Source organism: Thunnus maccoyii, chromosome 1, assembly GCF_910596095.1.
Source record: "Thunnus maccoyii chromosome 1, fThuMac1.1, whole genome shotgun sequence".
In the NCBI taxonomy this organism is placed as follows: Eukaryota; Metazoa; Chordata; class Actinopteri; order Scombriformes; family Scombridae; genus Thunnus; species Thunnus maccoyii.
This window is the reverse complement of record NC_056533.1, coordinates 25,354,775-25,369,087: the sequence shown is the minus strand read 5'-3', so window position 1 is coordinate 25,369,087 and position 14,313 is coordinate 25,354,775. Positions and strand designations below refer to the sequence as shown.

At 39.3% G+C, this 14,313-nt stretch overlaps 1 protein-coding gene across 1 annotated transcript; it reads right to left on the bottom strand.

Moving 5' to 3' along the window:
- Window positions 1-1,810: 1,810 nt before the first annotated feature.
- Window positions 1,811-4,153, bottom strand: LOC121901680 (BTB/POZ domain-containing protein KCTD12-like). The gene has a single exon (XM_042418591.1). It carries the CDS (start codon window positions 3,404-3,406, stop codon window positions 2,612-2,614), a length of 795 nt encoding a protein of 264 aa, XP_042274525.1. The 5' UTR covers window positions 3,407-4,153; the 3' UTR covers window positions 1,811-2,611.
- Between the last annotated feature and the right edge of the window lie 10,160 nt (window positions 4,154-14,313).

Below are 14,313 nucleotides of genomic sequence, written 5' to 3'. Positions count from 1 at the left end.
GGCAGCATGTCGGTGTTATCTCCAACTCTGCAAATTGGCTAATTTGGCTTTCTTTATCTGTCTCCCTCCTGTGCACTGTGTGTATGTATGTGTGTGTGTATGTGTGTGTGTGTGTGTGTGTGTGTGTGCATTTACAGCTTCTGGCCGCCACTTTTCTTACAGAGAAAAATAGCTCACACTGAGTGAAATGTGTTTTGTAGGTGTTTATATCACCATGGACACATCCCCCCCCCCCCCCCCACACACACACACACACACACACAAGATCTGTATTAACTTGGCAGACAAACTACAAACTCATTTCCTCAGAGGAACAAAAAAGTGTTTTAATGCATCTTTTGACCAACATGTGTCTTGTAATTTCATACTGTACGGTTTCAGTCTGATTTAGAAGATGTTATGTATGAGAGGGCATCCTTGCCCCTCAGAGAAAATGTGTCTGATTTTGCTCAGCCCCAGTCACTGTGTTTTGGTTAAGGAGCATTGCGTTTCTTAACATCACACTATAGGAAGAGTCACAGTCGATCCTTCCTTTTTCCTGTCCAGATGGCAGCATCAGCTGACAGCAGATACCAGGTCTCTTGTGTAGACATGTCTATCTTCTGTGCTTGGTAGCAGAAGTGTGTGTGGGTGGTTGGGTGCAAGTTCCTGTGTCTGTTTGTGTGAGCGCATGTCTTCATATGACTTTGTTTTCAGAAAGTAAGGCAACAAATCCCCTCTAATATGTTTTACAGTAACAACTTCAGTGCTCCTGAACATCTGACAAATAAATGATTGAATTTTTACACATTTGTATTCAAGTGCACTCTGACACATCCCACACAAAAGCCTTTTTTGTATTAGACCTGATCCTGGGATAGCTTGGATTTGTGCCCCAAGATCCCACAAGGGAACAGACATTTGATTACTGTACTTGTCAGCCAGAGAGAAATCCCCCCTCCTCCTCCTTCCCATCCTGCTCAGTCGAGATAACAGAGCTCTTCTGTGTTGCAAAAAGAGACACTGAGTCTGCTTTACCGGATCGGCTACCAAGTACTGTTTTTGGCTACAGTTAGTGGGGCATTCATTTTATTTTCAGTTCGAACTGGATATAAAATCTCCCCAGGTGCCAGGACAAGAAGTGTAGTTGAAGCAGTAGTCAAAATGTGTTTACCTGACCTACTTGAAGTAAAAATGTGAATGCAGACATTTAAAAGACAACTTGGTTTAAATTCTGTTTGAAATACAGGAATCTCAAGCAAACTCACAGTGCAAATTTACTTGACTTTTCATGCCTTTCTTATCATAACTTACGTCAGCCTCTGCTAGAAAGACTCAATGGACGCTTTTATCTGGTAAATGTGGCTGTTGTGAAGTTAAGCTGATGCTGCAGTCCTGTGACAAAAAGTTACGTACTACAGCATCTCTGTTTCCGTCTTCCTGAGTTAGTGACCTCTGGATTTACGATGTGATAACTGTGACATTTAACATGTTAAAAACAATCCGATGTGACTTAATTCAGGTCTGATTCTTGTCAAAGCATTTTGCTGACATTATAGTTGACTGAGGTCATTTCTCTGTGTTGTGGATTTGGTCTCTCATGTTGTATATTTCTATGAAAGAGCCCTGATAAAGATGGTCTTGTAAACCACTAAAATCTTATCTCTTTTTGGTAAATTTGCAGAAAATCACCAAGAAACAAGTGACCTGAGAAGACAAAAATATGTTGTGTGAAATACATGTGGACAAAACATGCAGTACATCAGTTTTCTTCTTTCTTTTCAGGGTTTGGAAGAAACACTTTAGAAGAGTTTTGACAGTGAATTCAAGGTTAGTGTTAACATGTCACACTTTATTTGCTGTAACATAATTAAAGAAAAAAAATGACAAGAGATCATAGATGGCACATAGTGTAGCACTGTGAAATAACATGTCACAACGTGTTATCTTGAAATCAGCGAAACTGAATGTGTGGTCGATATTATCGCACTATATTGAGCAATATATTAAAAGTATCATACCAAAGAAGCATATATCATCTTCCTTAACCACAAAATCCTTCAAAGTTAAGACTTTAGAGTGCAAGAGAATACAGGAGGAGCTGCAGGTCAAAACCAGACCAAACATCAGGCAAATTTAAAGTTAATTCCTTGTTAATGCGTGCAGAACATCGGTAGCCTTGACAAGCAAGCACAGCTCAGTAGGGATCAAAGAAACCAGCTCCTAACATTTCTGCCACCCTGAGTAACCCTCCAGCCTCCTGTCATCTACTTAGAGAACAAAACAGTCTCTGTCACTGTTGAACACCAGAAAGGACACAAGGCCACAAGGCCCATAAAAATAACCCAGTGACACATCACGAAAAAGTCATTTTGTCTTTGCTCCTCTTTAACCAATGAGATGTATGTTTGTCTGACTTTGTGAGTCCTCTTCCTCTTCTTGCTGAACAGAAGGGAAAATGGCAGAAAAGTTAACTGTGGCTGCAGCCTGATCCAACTGAACACAGAGAGACAAAAACAAAGTGAAATTGCCAGTTTGGGGAGGTTAATACATGTTATATAATTGATGATTATTCCCTGTGTTTGTTGATATAAGTCATGAGCATGAACGCAGTCCTCCTGTACCGGTCAGTTCATCGGGAGAAAACATACTCGGTGTAACTGGTCCACAGTTTGTCCTCCCCCGGGTCATTACTGGCGTATGAGCAGGTCCCAGTGGAGTTGCAGGCCACCATGTGGAAACCAGTCTCGGCCAGCCGGTCAAACGCCTGCTCCAAGAAGTTATACTTGAGGTAATACCTGGAGGTGTACTTGTCAGGGGGTCGGTCGGGGTCTCGGCTCTCATTTAGGGTTTCCCCAAAAACCTCTTTAGCCAGAGAGATTTTGCTGCAGACAGTTATTCTGGCAACTCTGCGGAATTTGGCATCAGCCTGAATGTCTCTCCCAATAGTGTAGCTGCCTCGGTACCCCACAGTGATGTAACCGGCGCTGGCCCCAGGAGAGCGCAGGGCTTTGTCCGAGGAGGAGGTGGCCGGGCTGGCGAGTTCAGTCTCGTCCGGCTCCCCGCCGTCCTCCGCGTAGGAGCTGTCTTTGCTGGCAGCTGCGACGCGCCTCGACAGCTCCGGCAGCTGGAAGAAGTCCGCTTCTTTCTGCAGCCTCCTCCTCTCTTTGAAAAACTCGGGTAGAAAAAGCTCAGAGTCCCGCAAGTAGTCCAAAATGTAGCGGAACAGAAAGCCGTCCCGGTCGAAAAAGAAGCGGCCCTTGCTGTCTTTTGGCAGGTCGCCCGGGGAGCTCTGAGTGAACTTCAGCCACAGGAGAGAGTTGGGGACCGCTGTGAGAGTTTCCAGCCGGGTCACATACACCTGGCCGCCCACGTTTAGCTCCACTATTTCAGGGAAAGCTGCACTTTGACTGTCGGTTTGAGCCATCTTTGTTAGTGTCCGAGGTGCCCTAACGAGGATGGATAGTTGGGGAGTATCCCCACTGTTCAGAAATGTTTATATTGGTTTGGCTGAGTGGGAGGAGAAGGAAAAGGACGGCCAACAGAGATATTAACTATTCAGTGGAAACACATCATGCTGCCTTTAAGGACTCCCTGTAAGCTTCCATTTCCTGCTTTAAAACCCACGAAAATGTGGATATCTTGCTGATATTCTAATAATCACAGGTGGAAACAAAGTAACTAAACAGGCATAGGATTTTACATACAAATGATTCCATTATCTTAACTCTAATGCACTGTTACAGATTAAAAGACAGGTTCACAATTTGTGAATTGGTGCCCAAATGAACATTGAAATTGTTTTTTCTTTCTGCAATCATTCCACCTGTTCATACTGGTTATTAACAATTTATTCCTAAAGTGCTTAAAATGTACGCTAAATTATGGGGGACAAAATCCACAATCCTCAAGCCGTGCACAAAGCATATTAACATACATTTTTCAAATTAACTTTTTTTTTTTTGACCTCCGTCACTTATCTTCTAATGAACAGTATGAGCAGGGGAATGATTATGGCAAGAAAAACCTGTTTAAATGTTTATTTGGGCACCTGACCATTGTTTTAAGATAGACTTGAAAAATTGCAAACCTATCCTTTAACTCCTACAGCTACAGCAATAAATAAAATAAATCAGTAATAATCCAGGAACATGATATAACACTCAGACAGGGTCGTTTCTGATGACTAATAAGTACTTTTACTTTTGACACTTTGAGTACATTTTGTTGCTAATATCTTTGCACTTAGTAAAGATCCCCCCAGACATGTTGTTAAATATATCTAAAACACTCTGCTTGGAATAATTATGTGTCTAATATGTTTCTCCTCAAAAAAAAGTACAATTACCTCATTCTAAACCTTAAACTCCCATCTACTCCTTCTCCCTCATTGAAAAATTCAGAATCTATGATATGATATTAATATGCAAATACACATGTGCAGTAGGCTAGTCTATTTAATTTAAAAAGACACAAGATATCTCCTACTTCACTGAAAAGTCCATTCTTAGTGTTTGTGCACTGGTGGCTTCAAGTTTTCATCATACTTGGGTAAGTTGTAGACGATTAGACCACGATTAGCTTCCAGACTAGTTGGAAGGTCACAAATCATGCTCAGATTTTCAATGAGCACAGAGGTTTTTCCCCTTCAGCAGATTAATGTGAAAACAGCCTTCTAGTATCAAACTCTGCACATACATCATTCTGCACAGTGAAGCTCAAACAACCAAATGAAAGAACAGGAAGCAAACACATTTCGACTAGCGGAAGACTTCAATTTAAATTATAAGACTTGCTAAAAGCCTTCATAATGCATGTGTCATCATAATATTTTAGGTCAAGTATTACACTCATTTTTAGTCACTCTACCCATTTTCAAGCTGGGTTATAAAGACTGTGAACAATGTGAAGCTTTTTGTTACCATAATGGAAAGTTAGTGTTTTTATTGCCTGTCATAATGCTTTTATGAGCTCACTGGCTGCTTCAAGTGAAGTAGGGTGAAGTGATATCTGTAACAGGATTTTTATGTCTTTTTCTGTGCACAACAGTAACAAAGGTCAACAATCATATGACATATTGCTTGTTGTATTTTCTGGTGTTATATAGGAGTTGTCTATAAATGTGGTGATCTGTTTTCTCTGTGTAGCCACACTTCCAGTTTAAATGTCTCTTGTGCTCTGTGGAGGTGTTAAAAAGTGTCACAATCAACTCAATGTATGAGTGTTGATGGTGTCTGCTTCTGTCTACGTGTAATGTTATGCTTAGATGATATCAGTACAGCCTTAATTCACTAGAAGCTGCTAATTGTGAAATTGTTATGACAACAACAACAACACTTTCCATCCATCATGTTTACATAAAGCACCATGATGTTCATTTGATAACACTTCATATCCTGTCATGCAAAATGAGCAGAGCTTTTAAAAGCAAATATTATGTTCATTAACTTGCATTTATCCATTAACTTGCATGTGTTTTTGACACATTATGGGCTGGTGAATGCACAACAAAAATTAGGTCAAATTGTTTTATTGTACCCCTGATGTTTCTACTATGCTTTCTTCTTGTGGTCTTTTTCAAACCAAGGCACTTTTTGGCAACACTTTCTATGAAGAAGGAAATGATTTTGCTGGGATGGCTGTTGTTTTAATGATTCAGCGCTACAAAGTTTAGAGGGAGTAGGTGTGTTACATTTATATTTGCCAAATTTGCTGTTTCGGGAATTTTGTTTTTTGGCCCACATGCAGGAATCCAACTCTTCCTTCCACGATTTAGGTGAGAGTTTGATTGAGCCACATTGTATTTGACAGAACTGGTCTCCTTATGCTTCAATTTAGTAAGTTTTGATCAGATTACTGCTATCATGACACAATGTAAAGGTGCAAGAAGGCCATAAACATCATATATGGAGAAAAGAGGGTTCTGCATGCCTTGATGAAGGTCTAGTGAGCAAGAGCTTGGCTTGACACTTGCATTGGACTGAAAGTGCGCAGAGCCTTCTTTCCTCCAATGAAGTTAAATTATCATTTTTGCCAGGAGTCAATCAGGCTCCATCAATTATCCCCAAAACCTCCAATTGAACTGAGGGCACAACAAGTGTACGTTTGCCCAGGGCCTTTGAGTGTGCACCTTTGTGCAGAAACTAGAGAAACAGGCAGCAGTGTTCGTTAAGAATGATGCACTAAAAAGCTGCACTTTAAAGTTAAGTTAAAGCTGGTCTGACTGATCTGAGGTGTCTCCAAAATCCCTTGAAAAGAGGCAGCAGTTTTCCTTAAACCCACATAAGTACTAACCCAAGATCGATTTCAGCATAACACTAAAGAGTTCTATGATCTAGTCTTCAAGTGCAGTATAGGCATTATTATTCATATTTCAGGCCCCACACACACACACACACACACACACAGACACACACACACACACACACACACACACACACACACACACACACACACACATACATACACACAGACACACACCAGTATTTCCAGTTTACCAGTGGGAGATGTCTGTTATCTCACATGTTACATTGTGTGTTATGCATAAGGAGCATCAGTATCATGCTGATTAAGATCCATCTGTATTATGCAAAACAGCATTGGTCATAATATCACTCACAAACAAATTAAGTTTGAGAGAACAACAACATTTAGAGACACAGCTGCAGCCAGAAAAACTGGATCTTAATGATGCAGTAAGTGAAAACTAATCAGGATGTGTTGCGGTAACAATGCAGTTAAAACAGGCGCACAATAAATGTGATTGTGGAAAAAATCTGGGTAGAGTCTCAGCCAATCTGATATGCAAATAAAGCACGCGCTAATTCAAGAATAAGACACGATAAATATGTTGGTGAAGCAAAAAGTATTTTAAAAACATCTGGATATTCAGGTAAAATCCTGTCATCATGCTGGTTTAAATAAACTCTCTGAATACAAAGAAGCTCAAAATATGCAAAGACCAGACTTTTGAATTACCAACTTTATGTGATTAAAAACTTTTTGTCATGTTGATGCAATTTTACTGATAGTATTCATATATAATGAAAGAAAACATCTCAGGCTCCACTGTTATAATAAGCGGTGCATCTTGATAAATGCAATGAAACAAACTTACTAGTTTTAACAGCTGTTTTCTAAGATCAAGGACCAAACACATGAATCTTATATATTGTCTCAGCCTGTATTTCTCCTTTGTTTGCTATTTCAATCATGGATTAGAGTGACATCTAGTGGACAGTACATGAAGAAGCAGATTGTTTTTCCTGCGATAAGAGATATTGAGCTGTGTATTATTTATGTGCCTTATGTAATAAGCCACAACTTTGTTTCCAACTCATTCCTCAAATCCACTGCAAGACACCAAGTCACCATTTGCAAGTTGCAAAAGAAAATGTTCACAGTTAATAAATTAATCACAAATTCCACACCACAGACTGAAACCATGGACTGAAAGGTTACATATAAATGGATGGTTAAGCTCTCTCTATTTTTTTAATAGTGCTTTGACTTTGTTCCTCTGCTTTATCTTCTATAGATAAAGATCTATCACCAACATATTATATAATTTTGTATTAAGAAAAGAAAATCTGTGATATCCATAAACTCACTTACTGATTAGGTTACCAGATTAATAAAGAAGCAGACACACACACACACACACACACACACACACACACACACACACACACACGAAACCCAACCGTCTAAATGTGGTCTGTCCACTTAAGCAGGTTTTTCTGAGGATCCGGTCTTGACCTCATGTCTGTGTCAGTGCCGTTAAAGGTTACTCACTTTTCTCACAGTCTGGAAGAAGATAATTGGATAGAGGAAGCTGTGTAGTTTAGCTCTCCAGTGAGAATGTTAAGGTTAAAAGATATGGCAGTCTTGGAAAGTTCTTCTTCACATTGTCTCTAATGGCTTAATCTGAGACCCGACAGTTCATGTATTTATTGTAGTTTTTGGATTGTATATGTGAGGACTATACCTAGTATTGTGTCAGGTGTTGTCTCAGACTGACACCATGATGATGATGCAACACATCAATCCTTGATTAGTTTCTTCTTTTGTGGTTGTTAATCAGACTTTAATCAGATCTGTGTTATGTGTTGTGATGATGTGATTATTAGTTTTGTGGGTTTAAATTGCTGTTTTATTCTGTTCAGCTTCTTAGAAGTGCTTTGTGAATTTTCAGAGAAATGAAATCATGTGGGTCACTGAAATACCACAGAACACACATTTCCACAGAACAAGTGACAACTCGCTGACTCACTTATTGGAGGTTACTTTTGTTGCAGAAAAGCAAACAATACAAAAGTCAAATTCAAAGAAGTTTATATAGGGATGGAAATTTTAGAATTTACACTTTTTTTCTGAAGAAAAATAAAACCCAGATGTCTTCAGACAAAAACAGTGCAACTCTATTTTCAGACTACCTGGCTCCCCCCTGTGGTTTGTATATAGATGTACAAATATAACATTTTTAGTGTGCCCTCAAACCCCTGAAATGAAAAATAAAGCAACACAGTAAATAAATTAATACATTTTGTTGAATCTTTTAGTACAGAAATATCTTGTATCCAAATATATTACAGGGTGTCACATGTTTCCAACCTGTTAGTGTATATTTCTGTTTCACCCTTACTCCTCTAGAAAATACTGAGACCATAATAAAATCCCCCAAAAGCCTTTATTTAAAAGACTAGATAAAAATATATATATACAAGGTTCTTGGTTTGTGCAGGGAGTCTAAGATGTTTACCTCTAAATACATATTCAGTGATTGTTTAAAAATGAATACTGTGCTGTTGTATTGCTGTCATTTTGCTTTATACTACTTGTAAGTGTGTATTTGTACATATTTTGTGTATGTGTGTGTTGCTCTATTACTACCTGTCCCTCACGCTGAGCAATCATGTGACCTCCAGCATGTGACGCGAGGAGGCCTCTGATGTGACGCCCAGTCAAACACTGTCAGTCTGCAGTTTACTGGAGTGTGACCTCTTCAACACTGTCACCACCCGGCCCATCATCCCTGTGTTGTCTCTGCTCTCTCGCCCTCACTCAGCCCCTCTCCAGTGACCCTTTCCCTGCTCCCATCTGACACAAAGACAGAGATGAGAGGCAGATAGACTTCTCTTTTCGTCTGTGACAACAGGGAAACTCTTGTCCTCGCTCTTCATCTTTTTCTCCCAAACACACTCTGACTTCTTGTCTTAATACCTGATACACACACTAAAGACTTGACCATATCCACAAACCCATCTACTCTGACTTTGTTTTTATAAGTTTCTGTGCCTTTTTCTTTATTCCCTTCTTCTTAGTAAGGATTATTGTCTATGTTTTAATTGTATTACAATCATGTCTGTATAGAAAAACTATTTCTGATTATCTAATTTATTTTATCTGAACTTTATAGTATACTCCTTATAAACTACATACTGACAGAGACTATTTATATCCTAGTGAGTGAAGCTTGCAAAGCACTTTGATAAGAGAATAAAATATAATAAATAAAACACAATACAGTTAAAGTTTTGCCTTGTAAGTCTCCTTTAGAGTAAAATAAAATACCATCTCAATATTTTTTGTTTGAGTTTTTTATTTTATTTTTGTCATCAACTGCTCCAAAATCCTTATATTACCTCAAACAAAGTCCCAGAGAGTTTTACTCTCAGCAGGACACATTTAACTCACCTTCCTCCCATCAGTTGGCATTTCCTGGTGCCTACTGTGGGACAAATTAAAAGGAAACACCATTAATTTGTAATAATCTATAATTATTTTAGTAGTAGAACAAAAAAAATCTTCCGATGTCATTATAATATTAATGTGATACTGATGTGAATGAACATATAAACTGACATCAGCTTTTAAAGGGAAACTTCAACCCGTCATAAAACAGTCATCATCAAAGATCATGCAGCCAAACTAGTTGTTCTGAACCATACAAGTGAAGAAAATAGGCCTTTTTCTTGGAAGATATTTTGACATGTCACAGTAAATAAAGCACAGATGTACAATGGTGCTTGAAATTTGTTAACCCTTCAGAATTTGTCCTAAAACTAGGTAAAGATTGATGCAAATAATCCAATGTTACCTGTGTGTGGCAAAAGTATGTCAACCTCTAGGACTATCAATTAATTTGAAGGGGAAATTAGAGTCAGGTGATTCAATCAATGGGATGACAATCAGGTGTGAATATGGGAGGCCCCACCTTATTTAAAGAAGTGAAATCTGGGTCTTCACTATCAAAACCTGAGCTTCACAACACAGGTTTGTGGAAGTATGTCATGGCTCAAACAAAGGAGATTTCTGAGGACCTTAAAAGAAGAGTTGTTGATGCTCACCAGGCTGGAAAGTGTTATAAAACGTCAGCCATTGGTTTGTGGACTTGCATTTTGAAGCCTCGAGTTTGGCATTTTGACCGCTGCCATCTTGGATTTTAGGAGTCAGAAGTGATGAGAGGTGATCATTTGGACAAGAGGGTGGAGCTGACGCTAACGCTAGCTGGTAGCTTAGCACGGTGCATTTAGAATCTGTGGTTAACTGTGATAATGCTGATGCTAATTTTCACTAGAAGAAAACAGGCTTAAAATCATTAAAACAAAATGCACTTACCAGAAAAACTGAACACCTGACTCCTTAGAGGGTCTTTTAGTACAACAAAATGTTGAACAAGACTTTTTTTTTTTTTATGCGACCAAAATGTTACAATTAACTTCCATGAACTGAAAACACTGAAATTGCGTCGCTATGGCTTCGTCTCATTGACTGTATATAAATATGAATGACATGTGTCCACTTCCTACTGCTATGCAAAAGTGAAGCCAAAACATCTCCTTTCCGGGAGGCAATTTTTTTTTCCCAGGATGGCAAGGTCATTTTCACATCGACTTCCATACAATTGGACTTCTTTTCGGAGCCAGTGGAGTTTCCCCCTGCTGGCCATTAGAGAGAATGCAGATTTAAGGCACTTCCACATTGGCTTCACTTTTCAGATCTGGAACTACCCGCTTGATTATGACAAGTCAAAATGCCTGCTGTGAGAAAGATGTATTTGCCAATTATTTGGATTGAAAATCCAAAAATACTGGCTTATATCTATTTGGTACCTCCTTTGTCAAACATACACTCTCACACACTTATTGCATAATCTTTACATGAGCTTTGACCTTTAACTTCCTTTGTGGCTCCACTTCAAATTCATGCTACGTCATTGGTGAAGAATAAGAATTTGTGTGTGTGTGTGTGTGTGTGGGGAGAGGGGGGGGGGGGGGTAACTGTGTGTTTCCTTGTGCATGTGTATTTCTGTATAGTGATCATCATGGGTATGTGTGTGCTTGTGTGAGTATGGCTTGTTGCTTGTGGCTCTAGTTTTATTCATACTTTATGCTTTATGCTTTATGTGACTGGACTGTGTGTGTGTGTGTGTGTGTGTGTCTGTGCACGTGTATGTGTGTGTGTGTGTGTGTGTGTGTGTTCTCGTCACCTTCTCTCAGGGTTACGTCCGCACCCTCGTGCTCCTCAATCAGCTCTAATGGATCCTCTGGCTCAGACTCAGCTGGGAACTGATTGTGATACTAAAGACACACACACACACACACACACACACACAGGACAGGGTGGGGCTGGAAGCTGATGTGCGTCGTGATGAGCTAAGAGGTACAACGACCCTCCTAACATTCTCTTCCCGTCTTTGTCCTGTTTCTTCTCTCGCTGCCTCACCGTCACACTTTACCTCAACACTGCACCTCCTGCGTTTATGTGAAGCTGTAGTTGCCAATAATTAAAGTGTATTAAGTTTAACAAAATCTTCAATATGTAGAGGCCTTTAAACAAAAGCTTCCCTCAAATTCTCCATAAAGTATGAGATGGTTACATCAGAAATGTCACATCTTTCCCTCTGTGTATTTGTGTCATCTGCCCCTCACCACTATCAGGGCCATGGCCCTTGTGTGTGCATGTGTGTATAACAATGGCTCACATGGGTCCCATCCACCCTCCCTCCCTCAGAGTCTTCATTCTGAGAGTGAACAGGACCCCTGGGGCTAATGTGTGCTTTTGTACTCATGTGTATGTATGTGTGTGTGTGTGTGTGTGTGTGTGTGTGTGTATGTGTGTGCGCAGCCACATTATTCTCCCCACTGACTTTCTATGGGATAAAAAAAAATAAAAAAAAGTCCATCCAGCATGCCCCTTCCTTCCTGTTTTTAGAAAAGAGATGGGCTGAGGGGAACATGTTGTATGGCAGAGCAGCCCTCTGATGAATAAAGACACACACAAAGTCAGATATAGAGATACTGCTGCATTACATTTGTTTTGGCACACATCTCACAAGAGTTTCAATTTTCAAAAGTCACAAAATGCTATAATCTAATTTTAGCCTCAAAATGTCATATAGCACAAAAAATGAAAACATCTGCAGATCTGAACGACTAGAATTAAGCATTGAAACTTGTGCTAAAATAAGGTGGTGTATTAACACCACATAGAGCATTTTGTGTTTAAAGGTATATTTAGAAAGTCATTGTGGCTCTTTGCAGTAAGAATTTGGCACATTGAAAATCTCTTGTGGAAACTGAGCCAGAGCAACTGTAAAATGCTGTCACAGAAATTAATTGTGTGTCCTTGGAAAGATGTTAAAATTGGCAATCAAACAAAAAAACACACACACAAAAAAGAAAAAACCTAGAAATTAACAAAAAAAAAGTGATATTCGGTCATGACTGTTGCTTGTTTGTCTCTTATTCTGAGTCTCTGCACCATCGACGAGCCATACATGAAGGGTTATATGGAACAATTTCATTCTCATCGATCCATTGGAGCTGACGGCTATCCACCGCTTGTAAAATCTGGTCTCAGTGAATGTGAGTAACTGTTTGACTTACAACTCTAATTCCAGTATCAGTAAGCTGATTCATGGCTCTGACTCATTAAGAAATACCAGTTTGCTGACTGGAGAGGAGTCGTCTCATTCCTGCGGTGAGCTCCAGACGGTTTACTTGCGGCCGGCACTGAGTGAAACAAAGCTGGTTCTATAATTAGGTTCTCGTGGCTGATTCAATTAGAGCAGCCGCTACATTCATTTTGGTAAAGATGCTCCTCAGCTGCTTGGAGGGACTAATGGAGGAGATGGGGAGATATGTGGGAAACAATCAGACATGGCATTATCTTGTGTCACGTGTTTTGTATGCACTGATGTATAAAAAAAGCTGGACGTCTGTTGTTTTTTTCCTTGACATTCACTTTGATATAACACCCATATTACTCTCACACAACCCAAATCTGCATCACTTCTTATTCTTCTCCCCTTCTCCATTCCTTGCCCTCTTCCCATGTTTCAATTAGCTGCCTTGAAATTAAATTACAGGGGACATTACTTAAGAAGGACATAAATAGTGGCCCATCGTCATGATGGTGGAGTCTCAGCCTCAGATGAGATATGAGCTGCCTTGTGTCACACTATCTAAAGAGGAGAGACTGTCTGATCGAGAAACCCCATCATGTTTAAACCACACTTATGTATGTGTTCTGGGGTTACAATGAGAATTATTAATGCTGCTTTTACAGACAGACTAACTGTTACATTGAAAGTGTGTTGATAGGATAGTGTTTTGGGGGGGCAGGGAGGCCTCAATCATATAAAAGCTCTCAAGGGTTTAAAGCACCACAGCCCCCACCAGCCCAATTCTGAGCAGGACAGTCACAGTGAGATCTACACTAGGAATTTTTATGATTGTTGTCATAATTGCCATCACATTAACTCCTGCAGAACTGAGTTTGTGTTGCCCTTAAAAAATGTTTTTTAAACTGAGTTTAAAAAACATTGACTAAACTAAATTGAAGCAGCAGAGGTTGAGACATCCTGACTTTTTGGGTCCTAGTATCAGTCAAGTGTGTGAAAATATGGAATCCAAAATTTACCTTCATTCAACTCAATAGCATCTTTTAGAAGAGCGTCCCTGCCAGGTAAATGCCCATCTTACAAACTTCACACCTCCAATTTGTCTTGTAGATTTTACGTTAAAAATGTCACAAGACAATTTGGTTTATTGTCTTCTCATCATGAGTAGACTGATCTTAATATGTGAAACAGGAGTACCCCTTTAAACTGGACAAGCAACATGGATTCCCATATAACCGCTTACTTTTGATATGGTTTAAAATGTGTCTTATTGTACCATGTAATCCAGAAATTGATCTTAATGTTAAGATTGTATGTCAGAAAGGACTTTATGGTAAATAGTTTGTAATTATTATTATTTTTTCAAATAGTTTTAGGTTATACTTTGTACTGCTGTGTTGGGATTTTGTTATAACTTATATTTGTTG